A 25,082-nucleotide genomic window follows, 5' to 3' on the forward strand; every position below is an offset into this window, starting at 1 on the left:
TTTAATTCTGAGCAACTTGCTGAGCAATAGCACCACCTTTCCTGAAACCCAGACGGTAGAATGCCTCCTTATGCTCCCCAAAATGCAGACACAATGTACCAATTTCCGCTCACCTTCACAGGGTTCTACTTAGCACCTGTGTAACCTTGCCTAGTTCCAGAGAATACATGTTGGGGAGGAATCATTATCCTGCCTCCCCTCTACCTCCCTTTTGGAGCATGTTGTGCCCTTAAGGCAGTAGCAGTCTCTGTGCTACCCCGAGTGCAAGGTCTGGCTTTTATGCAGCTGTGCTTTTCCCTACCACTGTGCATCTTCGTAAGAACAAATCAGAATTTGGCCCTAAACTAATATTGAAAAGAGGATTTCTCACTTGCCCTAATATATCTGTACGTGCAAACAGCTGCAATCTTAATAACTTCTCCTTAATTTGTTGATATAGATACAGAGGAGTTGTAAATGCCAGTGTGGTATCTGCAATGCTTTATGATAACATTTTGTAAGGGGCTGCACAAAATTTTCACAAGCTTGAGCCTTTTCAGAGCTTTCAAGTAGAGCAGAATGGCCCCTTTTCTGAGCAAGCTCTCCTTTTCTGTTTCATCCACAGGTCTGGGTCATATTCAGAAGGGAATAAATCAACACTAATATGATTTCCATTAATATTTTTAAATTGCCAAATTTAAAGCCTGTTACATTCAGAGCTAACTATAAAAAATCCTGTATTATTATGTTGCAATTGAAGAGCCTAGAGTAGAAATGAAGCCATTAAAAGATTTTCAATTTGTCCTTTTTTAAGTGAGACTTAATATTTATCACTCCTATTCAGGCTTTAGCTCTTTTGTTGGTTATTTTGTTTTGTTTTGTTTTTCTGTTTGTACCTGTTTTCATTGCACAAGTAGTGTAGTTTTGTCAAGCAACGGAATAAACCATGTGCACAGTACAGCTAATGAGTCACAGATGTAGAGATTCTGGCATTTTACCATCTAATAACTTTTAAAACTCATATTGCATAGTAAGACAAAAGCCTATTAAATACATCTGTTTTCCAAATTATGCATCGTTCCTATGTTTGGTAGCAGTGTGTGTTCAGATGGTTTTAGCTTATTTAAAAAGCATATAAAGAGGACAATGCTGTTCTTACAAAAATGATACCTCCTGAAGATAGCAGAAAGTAGCAAGGCTAATAGCGTTTACTTTGTTTCACTGCAGTTTGAGGTCAAAGTCTCTGCTCACTTTACTGGTATATTAAGGAGTAATTCCACTGAATTCAGTGGAGGTACCTCAGCCTAAAACCAGAGTGAGAGGAGTCATGCCCCGGTTCTTAAGGTGTGATTTAAATGGACCATTGGAGAAATGCAACATGCATTAAAAAATTCCTTTAACTTTATTTATAAGGCAAAAATCTTAAATCACTGTGATCAAAGAGGGGAGGGAGGAATGGGAGTGGTTTTCAGCTATATGTAATGGTTAAAAAATTCCACTGCAGCCTACAGCCTCTGTCAGGCCAAAAGTACCTTGAGATGTTTTAGATAATATGCTATGCTTCTGGCTAGACAAGGCTTTTGTTTAAATATACTGATCAACTGTGGAAGAGAGAGAGGCCTTTTCCCTTTGGTAACGGGGCTAACTCCCACCCTCCAGTGAAATATTGGGAAGGTGTATACTGGGTGCAAACTTCACCTCTCACATCCGTTCAGCTGGTATTCTTCTCTTCCTTCATCAGTGCAATGGGAGTCCTGTGTATGCAGGGAGAGTAGAACATAAGAAGCCACTGTGGTGGGATCTGAGAGGGAAATTTTGTCCTGAAGGTAGAAATGCTGCTGTCCATGTCAAGAATGTTGAACTCAGTCAGCTGACTGCTCCTGATTTAGCCATACAGCATTATTTAATGTGTATTATTGTATATACACTCTCAGTTTATGTGCTGAATGTCATATGTTAAACAGAGTATTATAGGCATAATAATTCAAAACCATTTCAGGATCTGCTCTCAGTCTTTCAGGTTCCTCAGTGATCTCCAGGCACAGCTTTGCACAAGTACCTCTCTAAAAGTATTTTAACACGTATTGGTTGAAAATGGCTTGCACCTCAACCAACTGTAGCTTAAGAAATGCTAAATGTTCACAAAAATATCATCTGTTAAATAGTATGATACATTATGCTACCCATAATAATATTTGACACTGCTGAGTGGCTTTTCTCTTTACTATTCCTTTATCTTCTTTGTGCAAAATAACCAACCGAGTCACTGATGCACGGCTCACACTTAGTCCTGTTTCCCATGTGGCAGACAAAGCTGTCAAGCTGTTAATAGACAGTAGGATGTACTAAACACGGTGTTTGTTCTGTTTGTCCATTAGTAAATTGTCTGTGTGACGTTTTGTGTCGTGTTGTTTTGGTCCCATGTTATGTTGTATCCCTAGGGTCTGCCAGGCTTCCCCACAGTTGCTGCTCTACACAGTAATCAGATCCTCACCGTCAAGGTTTGTGGCTGACATGTACCTGTTCAGTCAGGTCTCTCTATCAGCATAAGAGTGCTCATGATTCGTTCTGTCTTCTGTGGGATGCCAGTTAGTCCACCTTACTGACTAAGGGCTTAATTCTGATTTCACCACACCCAGGTTTCATGCTGTAACTCCACTTACTCCAGTGGAATTGCTCCTGAGATCCAGTGTGGGTGAAATTAGAATGCAGCGCTGTGTGTTAGTACCTGTGCCAGCATCCGCATCACACATATTCTTGAAGACCATTTGGTTTTTTGATTACATTTTATGATAATTGTGCTTTATTAAGACTTACGGGAGTATGGAAAATGTCAAACTATTGTACCTCAAGCACCTAATGAGCACAGGCAGATTCAATTATCTGTTTATGTGTCATGCACCAGTAGTTTAAGCTGTACCCTTGCGGATGCACTTTGAAAAATGTGGTAATGAAGCAGGAAGCATTTAAACAAGCTGGGTATGCCTGGATTTCAGATAGCATTAAATTGGCACTGGTCTTCATGGCACAATATGCTGGTTGGAAAATCTGACTGAAAATTGAATTGGTGCTTTGTCTATGGAATCTTTGCTGAAAGGCCAGCATATAAAAATATGCTGAGTATAACCCTAGGATTATAAACTGTTCATGAATTTAGAGATGCCTAGAAGAACGACTAACAAGAAAACTTGTGTTATGTTGCCTTCAATTAATCTATAAGTAACAAAGCTTTTCTCTTGTGTCCTGTGAATCTACAGGTTAACTCTCTTAAAAGAAAAGGCAGAGATTTTATCAGACAGAAGCACCAGTTTATACTATATTAGCTATTATAAATCTAATGTATATATCTTTATTTCTTTCTTGGGGCCTTCTGATGTCTATTCTTCAACTCTCTCATCTCTGAACTTCAACCTTTGACCTCACCTGCCTGATCAGATGGTGTTTCCTAAAATCAATCATGGGTTTCTCTCTGCTGATCAGCAGCTCATTAAACGCCGCCTCATTAAGGTAGTGCTTAATCTCACTGGAGTCTGGTTCTTCTTTTCATTTGATTATTACTCTATGCTGTACTTTTTATCAAATGCCTTATTTTAGTGGGTAAATTAATCTGAAAACTGAATTGGAGCCAAACCATTTTTCATGAAATATGTTTGTATAAAATAGCAGTGGAAAATTACACAAAGCTTTGCTAAAAAGTTCATATTTTAAGTTTAGCCAATGAGTATTCTTACAGTAGTTGGCAGTAATTTTCTGGCAACTGAATAAAATACTATTTTTAATAGGACATGTGTTTTGATAATTAAGTTATCAAGCTTGACAGTTAAGTAAATTAAGTTATTGCTAAATAACTGTATCTAAATCATAAAAGTAGTCTCTCATCACTGTGAAACAGCTACTGAAAACAGAATGTTATATACAACTTTTCAGCAAGGCAATTATTTTTTGCCCTCACGTTAGAACTTCACCAGTGCTTGATTGTTGAGCTTTGCAAAATTACTTAGAAAATGTACAACCTGAGACAAACCTACTCACTTAGTCTTTGTTTTGAATCTATGAGGATGATGATCACAAAGTGCAAATTATACTGGACCAATCAACCAATCAACCACTTGCTTTGGAAACTGAGTGGGTAGAGTTTTTTCCAGGCTATACTAAACATTGGTGTACATCCTGCTATTGTTCAGAAGCTGACTGTCACCCTATGTGGCTCTATTGGCTGGTTGCACCGTACAGGTGCAGCAGACTAGTCTTCTGAGGCAAAGTGAGATCTCTGCCCTAAGAAATGAAGAAGCTGTGTAAAGACTGTCTCGATCCATGATGAAAGTAAGCATCGTGCTCAGAGCAGCTATTTCAGCTCATTAGGTACTCATTACAGGTCAGTTGATGGCTTTTTGTGAGGATTTGTACATCTGAAGACAAACTTCTGATGATGATTTTTTCAGGGTGACCAAGGACAAGCTGGACCCCCGGGTCCTCCAGGACCACCGGGACCCAGAGGCCCTCCAGGAGACACTGGCAAAGATGGCCCCCGAGGGATGCCTGGAGTACCGGTGAGTTAGCCTCGAGGATCTAGTGGTATCCATATGGCGTGTGAGTGTTTCACAAGCATGAATACATTTAGCCTCACAAACACTCCTCTGTGGTGGGAAATTTTATTATTCATGTTTCATCAATGAGGGAAACTGAGCCAGAGGGAGGTTATATGATACGTTTAAGGCAACACACAGTGTGTAAATAGCCAGGGTAGGAACAGCACCAGACCTTATGATTCACAATCTTGAAAATTGTTTCCTTCAGCCCCTGACCTTTCTAAATAGTTTCCTGGTCCTTGAATTATTGTAATGGTGGGCAGCCTCTTGGCAAATAGGGAGAGAATGTTTCCACATAGCCCCTCTCTTAAAGCTAACCTTGGATCTAAGCTATTGTGTGTTTGATCTGACTTCTAGCTTCCTAATGATGATAAATATTGTAAAAATTAAGTTAGAGGAAATAGATTATTAAACTGTATACACTATTCTCAATGCCTGATTCTTCTATTCAGACTCAAGACGAGCAGTATACTGCTCCTCAGAAAGTCCCATGTAGTATAATGGTGCTGCTACTCACAATCATCATTTGCTTGCGAGGAAGAATCCGGCCTTTAGTTTTTGGCACTTTGTTTCTGGAGGTCTGACAAAGCTTTTTAAAATTAAAACATAAATACAAAAGTCACTTGTCCCTATTTTTAACAAGTCTGGGGACATGCTTATGATTTTACATTTTTGTAACTTACTGAACTCTTTGCGGGTTTTTTAAGAGGCTTCACTTTTCATTTTCATAGCTGTATGGGACATAAAGTCAGCACTGTGCAGGAAAATTCACGGTTCAGTATGTGGGTTTAGGGCAGAAAGACATAAACCTTTCCTATGGAGCCCTTTTTTGGTAAAACCAAAAGGAAAATACATCCAAGTTCATGCTCTGATCTCATTCTGAATGCCTCATTCTACATTATATTCATTACATAAAATTATAGAACGTAACAATAATACCTCAGCTCTGTTAAAACTTGTTGGGAAAACCCAGCAAGACCTGGTATTTAGCTAAGTCCAAAAAACCTTGCAAGACTTGCCTTGAAAAACCTTTGGTTAGAAGAACACTGAAAGGCCATATGCACCTGCTACTTTCCATGCCATAAGGTTCATCTCAGCCATCCAATTGCATCTACAAGCAATGCGCGTGTGTGCACGAACGCACACACACCCCATTGTCAAAAAAAAAAAAAAAGACGTTGGACTTCATTCTGATATCCCTTGCCCTGATAGGGTAGTGGAGATGCTCCTGAGTTACATTTGTGCAAGCAAAATCAGAATCAGCTGTCTTATTCCACCAGTGTAATTTTCTCTGGATCATGCACAAGAGGTCGGGGGAGCTCAGCATTGATGGAAAGCGAGGCTGATTATAATGTGACTTCATTGGTGCTCCTCAAGCAAAGTGTTTATCGTAACAGGAAAAATGCATCTTCTATGCACAATAGGAGTCATCAAGAATCAAAATCCAATGCCCTGCAACAATAGTAATTTTGACTTTAGACAACAAGGGACAGATTATATTTCTTTCATTCATTCATTTGTTCTTTCACTTTAAAGAATGTGCATCCCTAAGGGTTTCTAGGTACATGCATACGCAAATTACAACAGCACTTCGAGAACAGATAGGATTAATGCCTGTATCAAAATTCTAGCAATGCCGGTTACTAGTATCTCCCTTCCCTCTACTCCCACTTCTTTATTGCAGAAAACCTGGAGCTGAATGGCTGTGGCCACACTACCCACTCCTTTAGGAGGGAACAAGGTAATGTGGCACTTTGGCAGATGCTAATGAGGCACTCCCATGAATATGCAACGCCTTATGAGAATAATGGCATCCACACGTACTTTGAAAGTGCTGCTTTTGAAATGCACAAGGCCTATGTAGCCAGTGGCTTTTTGAAATGACCCCCTGATTTCAGAAGTCCCTTCTTCCCATTTGGTTTTGGGATTAAGGGGCTTTTGAAGTAAGAGAGTCATTTTGAAAGGCCCCCGGCTACACGGGTGGTGTGCGAGTCAAAACCAGCCCTTTCAAACCACACGTGGCCACCATTATTCTAATTAGGTGCTGCATATTCATGGAAGTGCCTCATTAGTATCTGCCAAAGTGCCACATTACCATGCCCCCTCCTAAAGGAGGAGTTAGTGTGAACACAGCCTATGCGGTTTACCTATTTGTTGAATATAATACGTATTGTGAATTTACTTCTTTTTTTGTGTATGTGAAACATTTGCAAACTGATCTTGGTTGCTGCAAAAGGGCTATTTGTGGCTATTTGCCAGACATTTTGAACATACAATTTTCAGTCTTCATGTTTTTCACTGTTCAGTGTGGCTATACACAGTTCATTAGCCATAAGTGAGTAATTGGTTGCTTAAGGGACATGCTATTTTGTCCTCTGTGATTGGACTGAAACTTTTAGAACAACAGATGAATGGAGAAACAAGTGTTTCTTTTCCTCTGTGAATACCCTTGTTTGCATGACAATAAATAGCCATTGCCCAGTCAAACATGTGCACAAATATGCATTCACATGAAAGATTTCCACAAGTGAACAAAGAGGCGCCAACATGGTTGTACTGAACAATAGTTTGGAATTAGAATGAATGTTTGAAAATACTGTTGTGCACTGGCAACATGTCTTGAAGGTAAACAAATCCACATTCTTTTGGACCAATGGGACAAAGTGAGCACCTCATTCAGACACTCAGCCAAATCTCTTACTCAGTTTTTACTCAGTCAAGGTCCAATTAACTGTAGTTGGCAAACTTTGCTCATAGTTTCAGGAGAGAGGCCAAAGAATGACTAGGCACAGGGACTGATTTGTTCTCTTATCTTTAAAGTCCTTCCAAGCCAAGGAGGCAATTTAATATAACAGGCTGTGAAACTGCACACTTAAACTCCTCTGTACCTTTTCTGTGGATGAATACCTTCAGTTTCTAGGGCAGTCCATGTGTCACTTTTAACAAATGCTAATTAACACTGGCCATTTATGGGCATATTGCACCTAAGTTTCAGTAATGCCTGTGTCTTCAGAAAGGAGTAGAGAGAGAAATCAGGTCACAATAAAGGTATTCTGAGGAGTTCTCAGTTCCTATGTTCCAGACTACAACATGTACTTCTGAAATTTTAATATTATTTAAGTGGGTGCCTCTAACTTGCTCAGAGAAAGTGTGAAGCAGCCCTGGCTGTGCTTTGCCTCCTTTACATCTAATAAGATAGTTGCAGCATAAAACTAGTCATCTTTACCATCTCTGAGCAAATGAAAATGTTCATCTCCGTTAACAGGACACTAATTTCTCTTCAGTGGCCTGCTCAGTGTGAGAATGAGTTGGGGGGAAAAAATCTAGGTTGAGATTTTAAAGCCAACTGTGTGATTTAGACAAACTTTATTTCTCAAAGAAATTCATAGGAACTGTGTGGCTTTGAAAATCTCCAGCCTAGTTTTTTTAGTAGTTTATGCCTGTTGTTGAGAGCCTAACTCCATTCAATCTGAAATAAGATGAATATCTCCAGGGCCATTCTGAGGATATATAGGACCCTATGCAGTACTATTAAACAGCTGCCCCTATACCCAGTGGCAGCCAGGTGTGAGGATGTCATTTTGGGGGGGACGTGATTTTATAATCTTTGGTAACACAGTACTGAAATATTGTTAAAGCAAAATTTAAACTAAGGCCTTATAGACTAACACAGTGAATCTGAGAAAGTGGGTCTTACCCCCAAAAGCTCATTGCCTAAGAAATAAATTTGTCAGTCTTTAAGGTGCTACAAAGCTGCTTGTTACCGTGAATTCAATAGCCACTTCAGACCTGGGGGGCAAGGTGGGATGGGGGCCAACTCCCTGCCCCAGAAAGGGTCGAATCAGGGTGAAAAGGGTGGGGCTTAGGGCAGTCAGCTCCAGTGCCCCCCACCCATACACACTCCCTCAGAGCTGTATGCGAAGTGGCAGCATGGCCTTCCAGGGCATTTCAAAAGAAGCAGGGGCACAGAGCAGAGACGGGAAAAGGTGGACACTAAGACCCAGCAGTGCCCCAAATTTTAACATTCTCTACAGAACTGCATATGGGTAAAGACCACACTGAGTACCACCACTTTTAACCATCAGGTGAAAGTGGCTGTGGGCCAGTGCACATTTGATATGTGGTTCATACACAAGACTCTCTCCAGCTAACAGGAATTGGTCCAATAAAAGATATTACCTCTTCTACCTTGTCTGTCTGATATCCTGGGACTGACATGACTACCACAATACTTAACATTGTAAAGTCAATTATAAGTCCACTAACAGAGAATATAATATGCAGCTATGAATTTATTTGGAATATACCAAAACTGGATCCTAGAATGCATGTGCAAAGCAACTTTACTCCATTTTCCTTTAAAACTGCAGTTTACTAGAAAGGAATGTTGTCTGTTCATTAGAACCAGGGGACTGGAAATCAGGATGTTTGGCACTTAAGAGCTCTTGAATTTATAGAATTGCCCCATTAAAAGGATGGAAAAACCACTAACAAGTCTTTGAAGCCCATCATGATACCAGAATGGATTTTTTTTTACCTGCCATTTTAGTAGTCAGTGGGTCATTATAGATATTTGTGCAGCTATCATGTGCTTCTGTAGGTGTCACAGTATAATGTAGTTAATAGATATTTTAATGTTATTAAATAGGGGATGAATATAAATAACATTATTGACATAAATCCAATTTATTTTTAAGGGAGAGCCAGGAAAACCAGGTGAACAAGGGTTGATGGTGAGTACCTTTATTTCTCCTGCGTCCACATCACTAAACAGTTCTAAAGAGTGCTTTTATGTTCTTGTCAGTGGTAATCACTCCAAAAACTCTTACAATTTTGTTCTACTGAACCCTTTTTTTTGTTATGAAAGTGTATGTATTCTCTTTTGTGATGAGAGCATAGAATGAGAGATCTCCCGTGGTGACAATCCTGTCACTTTTTTCTTGATGGAACAATAAAGAGGAACCATTGCATACTGAAACTTACAGCATGTTCTTCTCCCTATGAATTTCCCACCCCCTATATATGGAGGTATTTGGCTTTTAATTTAGTCATCAAGGGGAGGCATTTTATGAGTACAGTGATCTGGGAATAGGTTTGTTCTGTTGCCTCAAGAACACCAACCTCATTCCATTTGAAATAAAAAAGTATTGTTACTTTTAACCCGAACTTCAACAAAGAAGCAGGTGAAAGAGTGGCTGCTGCCCAGTGCACTCAAGATACACGGTCCGTACACTGTTTTTTGTCCCTGAGATCTCCTCTCACAGTGTAGGTCAGGTCCAACCTGCTTTTTTTATGAGAGATGAAAAAGTTAACAACCCTTGAGCCTTATGGATTTATGGATATCTAGAAACCCTGAGCAGCAAGATAACAGGATCAGGGATTAGATGCAAATATGATTGCTTCTAGTCTGAATTTATGGAGTTTTGAGGAGAAATGTATTATTTTACCTTGAAAGACTTCTGATTATTTTGGATGGCAATAGGCATGTATTCTTAGAAGCTGATAAACTTAAGAGTCTAGGCTGTGAAATGCCCTGCTGGAATCAGGCAGTTAAAGAAAATCCTGTGGTTTGTTCTTTTGAAGTTAACGATTAAAGAAAAAGGAGTACCACTGAATGTTCTAATCCAGTTTTTTTCTTATGTCTTTCCCTCTTCTGTTTTCTTGATTTCCCATTGAGTATATTGTGCACAATATCTTTGGATTTCTTTTATGTTTGTTTTTAATACTATTTTACATTCTGTCATTATGTGACAGTGTCTTCCAGTACAGAACTTGGCACAGAATCACCAGTGGTAAAGTCTACCTGGATTAGGTTTGCAGCAGTGCAAAGTGCCTGCATTACAGTGGAAAGGTGCCCTAAAGGCTTGAGGCAATCTTGATGCTGTTGCTGCTCCCTTATTATTACGGAGATACTGGCAGAGTGTCAAAGGAGGAAGGGTTATTTTCCTGCCAGCATTATGGAAGACCAGCTTTAGGTGAAAAGGATTGAAGATACAAATTTTTAAAGTGAGGAAGTGATAAAGGAGTATTAATTTGACTACGTCTACGCTAGCGAGTTCTTTCAGAAAAGCCAGGCCTTTTTCAAAAAACTCCACTGAGCGTCTACACACAGAATGTGCGCTTTCAATCTGAAATCAAAAGAACATGGCCCTTTTTCTGGTGGCCCTCTTCTCCCCGTTGAGGAAGAACACCTTTTTCCAAAAGATTTTTCAAAAAAAAAAAAAAAAGCCCATATGTAGACACTCTGCAGGCCTTTCTGTCGAAAGAGCAGTCCTCGCGGTGCCCGATTTTTCAGTCCCTGGTCCATTTTTTCTAAAGAGCAGCTGCTGTGTGGATGCTCTCTATCAAAAGAGCAGATCTATCTTTCGATCCGCTTTTCTGTGTGTGGACGCGCTCTTTTATAAGAAGTTTTTTCAGAAGAGATCTTCCGGAAGAACTTCTTTTGAAGGATCACTGTAGTGTAGACGCAGCCCTTGTGTCTTGAGTCTAATTTAGATCAGGCTCACCAACAAGGGGGAGAGGGATGTAACTGCCACAGGGCCCAGCAGTTCAAAAGGGGCCAGAGCTCCTAGACGCTGCTACCGAAGGCAGCCTGAGAGTGGCTATCCCTAGCCTAACCATACCACCCAACAACCTGCCTGTTCTGGGGGAGCTGAGCTGCCCTCCCCCCATGCATTGCTCAGGGGACCAGCAGGTCTGTTGGCCCCACTATGCCCATAAAGGCTAAGTGGCAGCACCACTAAGTATGAGTAAAGGTCCCAGGATTTCCGCTTGAGTGTTTGTAGGATGGGGAGAAGATTCAGAGATGGGCTAAGTTGTGGAGTTAGGCTAACGGGAATCAGCTCTGAATTCTAGGTTAGCTAATGTGAGGCTATTTAGGGCCACACAGAACCAAGTTAAATGCCTAGTATGTGCAGGGTTGTGAGGAGAGTGCCGAACGGTCCCCACACTTTGAGGCCTGCCACTTACAATCCATGGCTGTATCTATATTTTAGTCACCTGGTTGTCCTGATCAGTACACTGCACAATCTGCACTGCCCGAGAAGTGGTCCCCTGGTTGCAGAACTGAGCACAAGACATAGAATTGCTGATAGCCTTGTATCTGGAGTTAGAATTTCTGCTTGCAAACTAATGAGTGCCTCGTTTGTGGTTAGCGACAGGAAACCTCAGCTTCTGGCACTGAAATATTAATATTCTTTTGCTCTTTTATATGAATGCTCCTCAGCCTGCACTTGGGATGTTTAAATACTTCTTAAAGCATTGTGTGTCGAGTTGAGAGGTTCATGCCAATTGCTATGTGCCATGTCGGTGGCCCAGAGCAGCTGAGCACCTGGCTTAACAGTCAAATAAGTCAAGCTTACAGCTGTTTTCCATCCCTAGAGTAGCACAAAGCGGCCAGAGTGTAAGGGTGGTAAATATAGACCTTTGCTTTTGGATTTGAAAAGTCTCACGCTACAATAATCACCCCCATTGCAAACCTACCCCAAGGTAAATATAAAGTTGTAGGATTAACAACTTTGTGTTTATCCATTTTTGCTTGGCAGCTCTTCTAGAAATATTATCTACAAGTTCATTTTTTCAGATATGCAAAATAATGTCCTAATCCAGGAATCTCTAATAGGAGATTGTCACCCTTGAAGGATCCTGAATTCTCAAAGTGCCATATCTTGAAATCGAAAACCTGTTACTTTTCATGTGGAGAAAATTATCTAATTGTGTGAAGTAAACTCACAAGGGGATGTAAAAACTTTAGACCCTGTTAAATGCTATTAGTTTAAACTTTGGTGAAATCCTCAACTGATATTAATTCCCATAGCTCCACTGATTTCAGTGAAGTTAGGGTAACTATGGGGATTTTCACCAGCTGAGAAATTGAATAATTTTGCTTTTATATGGGAGTATATAGACAAAGCTGTAATGCGTGGTTTGTGCTATTCTGGCAGTATAGTCAATATAAACCCTGGATGAGGTTATTTTAGAATTGAGTTGGCTGAAATTTCCAACATAAGAGCTAAAAATTGGCAGTCACATATTCAGCATTTAAGTACTAAAACAATTATTCCTTCTCCCAATACAAATCCACATGGCTGTGAGAGTTGCTAATGCTACTGCTGGTAAGAAGGCTAGTCAGAGATTTTTTTTCCTTTTCAGTTCTCTTATGTTTCTAGTCTCTGCATATTTAAATTTAGCATCTCATATGAAAATATAATACATTAGTATGAGTTTGTATTTGTAACCCAGAGACATATGTTTAAATATACCTGAGGAATCTCTGGTATCTGTGGGTAAACATGATGTGGTTATTTTTTGGAATGAATAATTCTCTCTCTATTTTGGAAGAAAAAGTGTGTAACTAGTTAACATACAGAGGTGTTAGCCAAATTTTCAAAGATCTGATCAACAGGTGAGCTCTACAAAGTGTATGTGCACAAATTGTCTGTATAGGCCAACAAATAAGAAAATGTTTGCATGTGTAAATATGCAAATGAAGGGTTTTGCAGAAGCAGCAGATGTATAGATATGGTTTGTAGGTTCAAAATGTTAAACGCTCAACAAACTATGCACTCCACAGAAGCACTACTTTTCCATTAGTGTAGAATAGTGTAAAGTCACATGGATGTACAAATGTCTCCAGTGGAGTATTTATGGTCTGGTGAACAAGTAATGAACATTTAGGGCTCTATCCAGCTCATATTTTCTATAGCTTTCCAAAATGAGAAAGCTGCTGAAGATTAAAGCTGCACAGCTGGCCAGCTAGAGTCAGGTGATCTTTGCCTACCACAAAAGTCCTTTATCTACAAAAAACAACAACCACAAGCCCAAACCTGGGTGACAGCATGTTGCAAGAGGCATGTAAGAGGTAAAATATAATTTCCTTAACTGCTATTTGTTCAGGCAGACAAATTTCTCTCTTCTTAAGAAAAATGCCATCATAGTTTTGATGATCACAGACGATCAATTCGTGGTGCCAATCTTATCCCCAAAATAACACTTCCTATGGAATAGCATGTGTAGGATCACATTGGTTCAGTATTTACTCATAGGAGTAAAGTACCATTACTGAATTACCTAATCTACTTTCTGAGGTGCCCGGACTTTATGTAGGACTTTTACCATTAAGAAGTTCATTACTGAAGGCATCTAATCTTTTTTGTTCAAGCTTTTTTACCATGTAACCCTGAGCAATTTCAGTGCTACCAGATAAAAGAAAAAATCAATCTGTGCATATTTCCACTTGCCTTCTCTTTTCCTTCCTGCGTGTCTTTTCTTTTCTATAGCTACATCAATGTTCCCTCTATTTTTCCATTTGGGGGGAATAAATTTTGTTCTGTGCACCAAGGCATGTGCAGTTGTGCACCAATGACAGAAACACATGCTACCTCCTCTGGGTGGCTGTAGGCACTCTGCTAAACAGCTGGGTGGCATCTGAATCTCACCTGGGTAGCTACTCAAGTGCTCAGTTTATAGGGAACACTGATCTACTGGACCTGTTCTGAAGGAGAATGTGCATCGAAGTAGGAAAAGGCACATTGCCCTACTTGCTCTTTCTGTTGCTTTTGATGCATTCCCCTCACCACGTGTTTGGCATCCTACTCCCTCCTTTTGGTTCCTTTCCTCCCAATTCTTTATGTTCCACTCTTTCCTGTTTTATCGTTAGTGCACATGTGCTAGTCCTCAGACCTGCCCTGTGGCCACTCAGCCCTGGCTCCTCCAGTTGGTGCTGTCCCTATATTTGCCTTTGCCTCAGACTCATTCATCCTACGTCCTCCCAATGTGATCTGTCTGTAACTCACGTATGCTTATTGTCCTCAGGGACCAGTTAATTCACTGGGAGATCATTTGGCTTTAGTTCCGGTGAGATCATTAGGGGATAAGTTAACTATGCATGATGTATGTTAACATTTAACTGTTTCTGAAAGATTTTTCTTCTAAAGTACAGTAGATATTTTTACTTTCTTTATCCACTTGGGACCCTGAGAATGAGTTAACGGTATCTTTCTTTGCCAGAAACTTTGAGCCATAAATCATGGAGGAACAATGGAGAATTGTTGTTTGTATTTTTAAAATTATACTATAATATTTAAAAAAAATTTACAACAGTTTTTGCATATTGCCCTTTAAATTCATGAATTATTGTCTTTGTTCTAGAAATTCTGAGTCTGTCATTCAAAAAATTGCATGGCATAAATGGATGAAAATCTGTGCACATAGGCATCAACTCTTTGTTCAAGGGGAAGATTTGCAAACATCAAGGAACCTAAACAGTTTGAAAAGAGGAAGCAAAATTGAAATGTTAAAATCATAATGCTAAACAAATTAAATGTTAAAATTATGGCAACACTGAGCCAGATCCGTAACTTGTATAAAAGACTTACCTGAAGCTATACCAATTTACATCAGCTGAGGATGTGACCCATGGTTTAGTTCCAGGAGTATATTTCTAAATTTTAATAGCTCTTCTTTATGTTTGTTATTATCAAATTGACTGGCACATATATTTCCTGGAATGTCATAGCAACCATCAGTAGAGATCTGATGAAGAAAACCAATGTATGAAAACTAATTAATTCTTGTTGCTGTTGTTGTTGTTTTTCTATCAGTGAATACAATAGTGTCAAGGCCACTGCTTAAACAGAATTTGTTGTTTCCCATTGATAATTAGTTTGTTTCTTATTTAGCTTTTGTTTTCTCCATTTGACTTCACTAGTACTAAAGCCAAATTCAATTTAGTGTACTATAAGAGCAAATTACCACTGCATGGGGCAGGTCTCCTTTGGAACTCTAAGGATCATATTTTCAGAATTTCCTCATGTATCCATTGTGCACGCAAAACACACAGTGAAGTCAATAGCAAACCCCTCATTGATTGTGCAGCCTGGATTTCACCCCTTATGTATAAGGTTAGAGCTTTACATTGCCCCTGGTTGAAGTTTCTGTTTCAACTTTTCTGCCCTCAGGATGTCAGAGGCTGGAAGTTTGCTAGAACCAGTGTACAGGGAGCGACAAAATGTATACTGTGTCTTTAAAGGAACAGCTAATTTTTGAGATTTGAGAGAGTTCTTGTGAGGGCACTGGACATTGCAGAAGAGACCATTTGGGGGAAACTTGGCTGGAAGGGCTCTGATGTCACCTTGCAAGTAATAACCAGGCTGTTGAAGGCCATTGTTCTGTGACCCAGCTCCTGCTGCTGTCAGGGCTCTGAGCCAAAGCTGCACAGAGCAGAATCTCCAAGTGTTACAGGGCAGGACACAGCCACTTACTGGTCTGGCTAAAAGTCCCAGGCATCACACCAACATGCAAATAGTCAAGAGAGGAGTTTTTCAGCATCATAATATCACACTTTACTGATACAATGATTTATTGCCATGGAGAGGTCCATTGTGTTTTTAAAACATCTATTATGAATACGCCTCAGTAAGCAAAAACACTCACGTCCTTTACTTTTTCATTACGTTTTCTCATTTGGTATTTACATTTACTATCCACGAAATCTGATATCTTGTAAAACAAATCATCTGTGCTATGCCAGACATACAAATAAAAATGGTCAATGTTTATATTTCTAACATTTCCTTGAACGTTAAACATCTAGGTAAATTGAAACTGGATACAAAAACACCTTGAGTGGCTCCTCCTAAAATACTGCAAGCTGAAATTACTTTACTTTTGATTACATTGTAATCTTTGAAGGGTGCCTTTATATATTTCCTTTGCACTGTAACACTTTTTCCTGATCTGTATCTTTCTATAACGCACCTAATTAACAGACTGTGTTCAGAAATATTAGGACAATATAATGATTATGGGCCTGTGATTACACCAGTTTTTTACTTTAATATGAGAGTTGGCTGAGCAAGGCCATTTCTGGCCCCCATTGAAGTTTATAGGACTTTTGCCATTGACTTCACTAGCGACAAGATTTTACTCAAGATATTTTCTAACCAGGGAACACTCAAGTATCAGATCATTTGACACAGCTCCATCTGTTCATCCTTGCTGTTCTGAACCCTGGAAACAACAGAGACCCATTAAATTCACAAAGTAGTGATTAAAGTCAACTTGGAAGGTATTCCAGCTTTTACATACACAGTCACATAAACCTGTTGAGGCACCTTATTCCAGGATAGCCTGTCTTCCATTGTCATCAGATGGATACATGTGCAATGTGTTGTACATGTGCTTACAATCAGCTGAACCCAACCAACTGCCTCCCCGGGTGCAGTTACGCACAATTAGCAATCTGGGGTTCTCATGAACCATAGCCTCCCTCTGGTTGCTCATTCAGAATGTATGTTCCAGTAGTTAGATTCTCAAAGCCATGACCAAATCTACCTCCTATGTCTGGTAATGCTCTGTATTGCCTTCTGAGATACTGGCTAGCTGATTTATTCACTGTGTATCTAAATATAGTATACTGTTTTCAGAAAGTTTACAAAGCTTTTGACAGACACTCTACCAGGGGCTATACTTTTTTTATAGTATTTTAGCATTTTTTCAGCTCCCTATTTTGTGTGGTATTACAGCCAAAGAATTCAGTCCTAATGGCAAAGGGTGACCATCTGTCTCATTTTTACCAGGACAGTCCCTTATTTAAGCTGTCTGACAAACATCCCGACTTTTTTTAAGAAAATGAGCAAATTGTCCTGTATTTTGTGTGGGTCCTGTTCCCTGGCAGTTGATGTCTTCAGGTAACAGTCTTCACTGCTGGGGAGCTCTGCTGCAGGGCAGCTGCCCAGTTTCCAGGTGCCCTCTGCCTTGAGGTGGCAGCCTTCACTGGTGGAGAGCTCCTCTTGGGGGCAACTGCCCTGTTCCCTGGCACAGCAGACCCTGCTGCCAGGGACCCCTGCCACTGGGTGGCTACTGCATACCCTGGTCCCCCCAGCCCTCACTGGGAGGCTGCACAGCCCCATCCACTGTGCCACACTGTGGGGCAGTAGCCCCCATCACTGAGGAGCCCTGATGTGGGACAGCAGATCCCCAATCCCCAGACACTGGTGCCCCATATTTACCATAGTGCAGTGTGGTCACCCTATAACTGTATCAGCTTAGCCTTCCCAGTCCACACTGGACTGCAAATAAAAATGGCCTACTCTTCAATGGCGTTGAGCACCATCAGCTTCCATTGACGTCAGTAGAATTTCAGGGAGCTCAATGCTTCTTAGCACCAGGCCAGTTTAATTTAGGTTAAGAGGGATTTAGGAGACTAACTTTATGTACCAGGTTTGAAAATGTTGGCCCAAATCTTCCAGCAGCCTGGTAAAATCAGTAAGAGTTGTCATCAGAGGAGATGATAGTACAAAGAGATTAGCAGATTTAGCTAAGGCCACTTAAACATCTTCTTCAGTAGTAGCGAAAATAGAAATTAGGTTAATTCTTTTGTTCCCAAGCCCTATTCCTTAGCTGCAGTAACATCCTTTCTACTGCATATGGCAGTAGGACAGGCTCTATGGCACTCTATGCTTTGCAGGTGGAAAGTGGCAAAGTAATGTAGATTGGACTTTTCACTAATGAAGACTGCTGTGTGTTTCCCCCATCTCCCTACATTGCAGAGGATCCGTGGCTTGGGGAACAGATAGAACTGAGATAGGGAAGACAAGAAGCTTCTCATGTGACGTGTGCCCTTCAAATTCAAGCAGAAACTGAATGTACCTCTGCAAAGCACCACTGAGAAGGGTTCTGTTGAAGTCACTAGCATGTACCATAATGTGGCTGCTGAGGGCACTGTGGTGTTGAAAAGAAAGGACTTAGTGAGCTGTCTGGAAACTGAGGTTCTCTGTGGATGCAGAACCCAAGACCTAAAATGCACAGAACGCCATCAGATGGGCAGCACAGCCTTCGCTGTATCCCAACGAGCAAAAAGGAATATACTATACAAGTTTGCGTTCTGTTTCCTAGCTAGTGGCAAAACCCACGTAGTCTTCAGTGGGGCAGGACTGGAACCTAAATAATAATGAGTTTTCCTTATTTAGGTGACATCTAGTCCAGCAAGCAGGGAATTAGTGCTTGGAAGCGACAGGGTTTCTAGTGGAGAAATGGAAGAACATTCTATATCTGCATGAGCCCTTTAAACAAAAGCTTCAGCCAAAGGTTGAACCTCTCTAGTTCATCATCCTCAGGACCTGATTGATGTTGAATGAGAGAATTTGCCAGATCACAGGAGGTCAATATTGTCTAGCATATTGCCAACACTTCCACTGCTTGCTGGGCTCTTAGAAGACATTTGGGTGTAAATTACAGCTAAATAACTGCATAGGACACTGAGAGCCGGGACTGGTGGCTGTAAACAAACTTTAGGGGACCATGGGAAACTTGGCCACACCCATGTTAAGCGGTCATCTGGATTACTAAAATCATGCTGGATTATGGATGCTGCTGGATGAGATTGCCAGATAAGAGAGGTTCAACCTGTACTACCTTAATATTTTCAAATGCAGATTCCCAAAGTTAGTTACATAAATTCATGGGTAAAACTTATATAACTCCATCCCTGCTGGCAATTTTAGGATGATAATTCACTACCATTGGAACTCATTCATGTGAGCAATAATGGAAACTGTGATGTGTCACCTAGCCCATCAAGGATTGAACAGCTGAGAACTTCGGACGGTTATTGTGGCAGGGAGAGTGTGCTGAACAGAGCACATTTGGCACCATGGACATTGTAAGGGTCTCCATCTCCACTGGCCAGTGGTGGGGTGAAGGGCACTCTTTACCGCATGAGAAATATTTTAGTGACTGTTCTTCCACTGTGTGTCAGGAAGCTCCAGGAGACCCTGGCCATGTCTACACTAGCCAAAAACTTCGAAATGGCCATGCAAATGGCCATTTCAAAGTTTACTAATGAAGTGCTGAAATACATATTCAGCACCTCATTACCATGCGGGCAGCCGCGGCACTTCGAAATTGATGTGGCTCGCCGCTGCGCAGCTCGTCCCGATGGGGCTCCTTTTCGAAAGGATCCCGGCTACTTCGAAGTCCCCTTATTCCTATGAGCAGATGGGAATAAGGGGACTTCAAAGTAGGCAGGGTCCTTTCGAAAAGGAGCCCCATCTGGACGAGCCGCGCGGCAGCGAACCGCATCAATTTTGAAGTGCCACAGCCGCCCACATGCTAATGAGACTCTGAATATGTATTTTAGCACTTCATTAGTAAACTTCAAAATGGCCATTTGCATGGCCATTTCGAAGTTTTTGGCTAGTGAAGACATGGCCACCGTGTCCCTTGGCAAACTCTGCCATGCCTTCATATGCCTATAAAAGCAAAATCCAGGCCTATGTATCAGAGCAGCATTTTCATTGTACAAGCTCAGTGTCTAAACAAGTCAATCTCTGGTACTGTTCCCTTCTTTGACTTGGGGGTAAGTCACAAAGGGCTGAATTCTGTGTTCTTGGATCACTTTGTGACACTCAGGCAGCACAGAGACAATGGACATGTCTAACCAGTCAAGAATTTCCCTGCGTTGACGATCTCTCCATAGGTATAGGTTTGGATGAGGTGGCAGAACTAGCTCCTGTAACCATTGCCCCACCTCTCTATGACCATTGCCTAGGAGAAGGGATTCAGGAAGGAGTTGTGTTGGAGCCGGTCTAACTTCCTCCAACACCAACTGGAATGGATCTTGAAGCTACACTATTTCCCTTCTGCCTTTCCTTTCCTTTGAGGCCAAGCTCCACTTGGATGGAGTGGACAGTTGGGCTCCACCAGTACAGGTGAAACCAATGGAACCTCAGCAAATGCTTAGCACCAAGCAGATGTTTAAGTACTTTTAAAGACAACAGCCCTATAATCTCTCTGATCATCTATAAAATATGGATAATTATGCTTCCGTGCTGCTGAAGGGTGGAGTTAAGAAGAATTGGTTAGTGTTTCTGAACTGTGTTGAAGAACAAAAGCACTGCAAACATCCCACACATGTGGTGATTATTTTGTGCAGATTAGCTCAGCTACTGACCCTGGACTTAAAGAGATGTGTGTTGGGGAAAGAGGGGAATTCATTCAGCCTTTTGTCTCCAAAAAAGTGTTCACTGCTAAAATCTTACCCTTACATTGCCAGGCATATGTATACTGTAGTGTTTTGCTGTAGAAGTTTACTTGCCTTTTATCTGGTTTATCCCTTAGCTTTTTGAACACTGACACTTTTTCAGCTATAAGAAGAAACAGACAGAATGGAACATAAAAGGTGAAAAGAAGTGGGGAAGTCTGATTTTTCCAGTGTTTAGTTATGCTGTTCCAAAAGAGAGGAGAAAAGATCCATTGTACATTTCCAGCAGAAAGTTTTACTTTTCCATGATGTCCAAAACATCAGCTGGTTTCAGGCCAGCATAAGAATGATTACACAATGGGACATTTTAAAGTGGTCATTTAAGCTTAAATTGGCTACATTATTATGCTAATTTAATTTTTTTCTCTTTTCAGGGACCTCAGGGACCTCCAGGACAAAAGGTATGGTATAAACAGCAATACTTGCGAAAGTGATTATACTTTCTAGTGCCAAATTGCAAGCAGGAGAGGTGAATGGAATTAGCTACTGTACACCCCATTGAAGCAGTTTAGTCTGTGTATTTCTGAAAATACAACTACATAATGTGAGACACAAGATTTCTAATTTCCCCCATTATAGGAAATTCAATCAGTGCAGAGCAGACTGCTTTCACTCTGTCTGCCGAATTTGTGGGTAAAAAGGTCACTACAGTTTTCTTATTCAAATACTGTATAGCTATGAAACCAAACTTAAAACACAGTGAAAGGTGGGGGATAAAGTTTCAGATTGAATGCATGTCATTACTCTAGTAGATCAGTGCCATATGACCAAAAAAAAAAAAAAAAAAAAGACCAAAGACCAGACACCAAAAGAAGTAAAAAATGTAGGTGTTACTGATAAATGGTGTTTGGTTGGCTGTATTCAGGTGGTCTGCTGGTGTCTTCCTGTTTCTATGGCAACCTGACAACTGACTTCCTGTGAATGCTTTCACCATTATTTACACTCATCAGGACTGACTGCAGTTTGATGGAGTGAAACTAGAATTTATGGGATTGAACCATTAGAGCAATATTAAATATAACAGTAATGAAAACTAGTAGATGGCACCTTGCCAGCATGTCACCCTATTATCACAAAGACCAAATTTTTTGAAAAGTGGTTTCAGAAGATAAACAACATTGTTGAAGAAGTTTAATAAAATTCATTTAATGATTTAAAATCATCTAGAGAAAATAATTATTCCTTCATAGGTGGGAAAAATACAGGCTTCTGTTTTTCTGCCTCTGAGACTGTCACAGGTGCAACATTATTTAAAATGTTGGCTATGTGGCACTAGTTAAACAAAACCTTTCAAACAAAAAAAGGTAAAAGCCATGAAGATGTAACAACTTGTTCGTACACCATTCAAATCAATGGGAGATTTTCCACTGACATGCACAGGAGCAGAATCAAACCCTAGAGCTAAGGAGAAAAGCATTATATGCTTAGCAATATAATCTCTAATTGCTTTACAATCACACACACACTATCTTAGTGTTCATGTTGTCAATTTAAAATCACTCCTTCAGACTCGAGAGGTACTTCACTAGCATGCTTAACATCAGCTAAACTTTTTTTATATTATAAAATCTGAGCTCCTTTTGCGTAATTAAGCATATGCTAATTTTAAACCTATTTTATTTATGCACGTTAACGTCTTATAATATCACAAGAAAAATCAGCAGGTATCAACCAGGGAAAGAGCCATGCTAAAAACACAACAAATGCAAACCAGTTTATCTAAAGCCTGATGGCTTAACTCCCTTCTGAGCCTGTGCTTTGACCTCAGGTTTTTGGGAGGAACAGCAAGAATATGTGATTGTTTGCTAATGCCTACTCTTCCTGATTAGCATTCACGGGCTGCTTTCATCAAGCAACAACAGGGCTGGTACAGACAATGCTGCCAAGTCTGCATCCTCAGGGGGCCCTCTGGCTCTTGGAGTCCTGTTCCACCCCCACTCCCAGGGAAAGGGTAAAATGCTAGTTTGATGTCTCTTGCTAAACTTACAGTGCCACACTGTATGGAAGACAACCAATTTCTGACTGACTCACACAGCAGGCAAGAGCTGGAGTCTTCTGAGAGAGCTCAGGATGTTTCTCCCATTATTGTGGTCTATTCCGGGACACATGACACATTTCCTTCTTTTCTTATTTAAGAAGAAACTTCCATCTGTTTGTATCCTATCCCCATGCACCCACAAATGCTTACACCAGTATTGGATACATTCTCCAATGCCTTCTGTGTCCCCTGATTTTTACCACTGGACTGAACCTCCCAACTGGTGTGAATAGCTAGGTGGAAGGGAGAAGGTCCCCCCACTGATTCTTTGATCTTCCAGAAAGCAGACCCAAATGAATGGGTTTTCCAGGGGCTTAGTTTTGTTCAGGTCCTGGGCAGCAGTGCTTCCCATCACTGGCAATTCCTGATCCTTTAGAACTAACTGGCCTCTTTAAACAGATATTCCAACACTTGTGTTTTAAGATGGGGATGTGTCTGTAAATGAGAGAGAAATTAATGGTTTCAATTTATTTTTGCACTGAAACTTACTGTTTCATAGTGGACTGCTGCTTTCCTCACCTCCTGAGTTGTCACTGAAAATTTGTAATGACAGTCACACAAGGTACTGCAAAAAGACAATACATCATACAGAACTTTGAATTTGTGCTAAGGCTTTGCAAAAAAGTTCCCTCTGATGTTACATTGCAGTGTCGATTTCTTTTTAATTCTTTCTTCACATCTGCTTCTCGTTTGCTCTGTAGTGATTGTTAAAGGTTTAATTGTAGTAAGTGAAACTAAGCAGTTTAACAGGGTGGCTATCGCTTGCAGTGCCAGGCAATATTAATTCAGCCTATCCCTTAAAAGTACCAACAACAGATCAGTGCTATTAATTGGTAACTTTGGAGCTTTATTTCAAGTATGTTTTTGATCACACCAGTGCAAATGCTAAATTTAGGTGGGTCAGTCTTCCAGATTCATTCAAAGTGATCTGAAGAACTGAATTATAATTCTTTAGTTTGTACTGAAGGTTTCATTACATTATAGTATAATCAGACATTTGAACTTGGTTAATGAAGTAGGACATCAAGTAGCACAATAATTATAATGCTAAGTCATTTCTGATTAGTGCAAAAGGGTCAACAATGTTTAAAAACATTTGCACTTATGGCAAGTATATGTTCAACATAGTTTTTGAAGTATTGTGTTTAGAGCTGATATATTTTGTGGTTTGTTTGTCTGTTAAACTTGCTAAACCCAAGTCTATTGTTCCCCCCAGGGTTCTGTTGGTGTACCTGGTGTTCCAGGAAAAGATGGACAGATGGTGAGCTCAGTCTAAAACATTTTTAACCTTTTTTTAGTGCTGAAAATGCTAGTTAGTTGAGTTTCTAAAGCATGTCAGAGGTTTTCTGCAGAAGAGAATTGCACTGATGAAACAAAACCTGTGATTTTAATGTATTTGGATATCTTTGTGTCAGAGCTCTGTGGACACTTATTTTTGCTTGAAGGACTTTTTCTGATTTAGCACAAGGCAACTGGAAACAGGGTTGAGTAAACTGAAACAAGCCACTGTAAACTGAACTCAGAGGCTATATCTACAAGCTGAGTTGGCTTCTAAATAGTTTATGCAATTTGCATTTGCAAATTCCTCAAGTTATTTTGGAATTCCTTATTCCAAATTTCAGAGCTGTCAAAAGAGCACCAAAGTTCAAAATTAGTGGCTATTTGGAAAGTTCTGTTACCCTTCATATGATGAGGGGTACTGGAGCTGGACTATCATGCTCAAAAAGCCAGCTCTATTTTGAGCACAGGGCAAAGCCATGGCATTGCTGTTTTGGGATACATTTATATCCTGAAATAACAATTGCTGAGTAAACAGGTAGAAAATCCTCAGTCGTTATGTCTCATCAGGGAGAGTTTTTAATTAGCCACTTTATACAGTGAAACTTTAGTTTTCTGAACTCCCGGGAAAGGGTTTTGCAATATATCAGGATCAATGACTGGGTGTAAATACAGACAAATCAGGTTAGCAAGATAGATGGAAGAAGATTCTGTTCCAAATGATAAGACTAGTACAAAAAAAGATTGTTTAGGTAAATATATACAATGATATTGTTAGTTTTAAATTGAAGTTTGTGTTCAAGGGTTTATTTTATGTATAGCCAAATACTGCAATCCCCAGTCATGTGTTACTCAGACACAGTTCCCGTTCAAGTATGTGGGAGCTCTGACTGAATGAAGAGTAAATAAAGATTGTGGGATCTGGCCCTCAAATGGAAAGGAGATAAAGCTTTTAAGCTGAAACAAATGCAGTCCCATTGGTTATGAAAATATGTACTTTCAAAGTCTCCTTACAAGTAAATTAAGACAACAAATAGCCTTACATTTCTGTGTACACAGAAAATAAAATAGTCTTAGAGTCTTCTGTTGGACCCAGTCTTATAGACAGCAATTTTAGTCCTGTGAGTACTTCCATTCAAGATGATGCTACTCATGT

At 40.2% G+C, this 25,082-nt stretch overlaps 1 protein-coding gene across 1 annotated transcript in view; it reads left to right on the plus strand.

Moving 5' to 3' along the window:
• Window positions 1–25,082, plus strand: part of COL25A1 (collagen type XXV alpha 1 chain) — a 468,167-nt gene that overhangs the window by 322,088 nt on the left and 120,997 nt on the right. The window contains exons 7-11 of the mRNA XM_074993461.1: window positions 3,415–3,486; window positions 4,422–4,529; window positions 9,266–9,301; window positions 20,985–21,011; window positions 23,865–23,909. Coding sequence (XP_074849562.1) covers window positions 3,415–3,486; window positions 4,422–4,529; window positions 9,266–9,301; window positions 20,985–21,011; window positions 23,865–23,909 — 288 coding nt within the window. The remainder of the gene's footprint in view (window positions 1–3,414; window positions 3,487–4,421; window positions 4,530–9,265; window positions 9,302–20,984; window positions 21,012–23,864; window positions 23,910–25,082) is intronic.

The sequence above is a fragment of the Carettochelys insculpta genome, chromosome 4 (genome assembly GCF_033958435.1).
Source record: "Carettochelys insculpta isolate YL-2023 chromosome 4, ASM3395843v1, whole genome shotgun sequence".
Classification (NCBI taxonomy): domain Eukaryota; kingdom Metazoa; phylum Chordata; order Testudines; family Carettochelyidae; genus Carettochelys; species Carettochelys insculpta.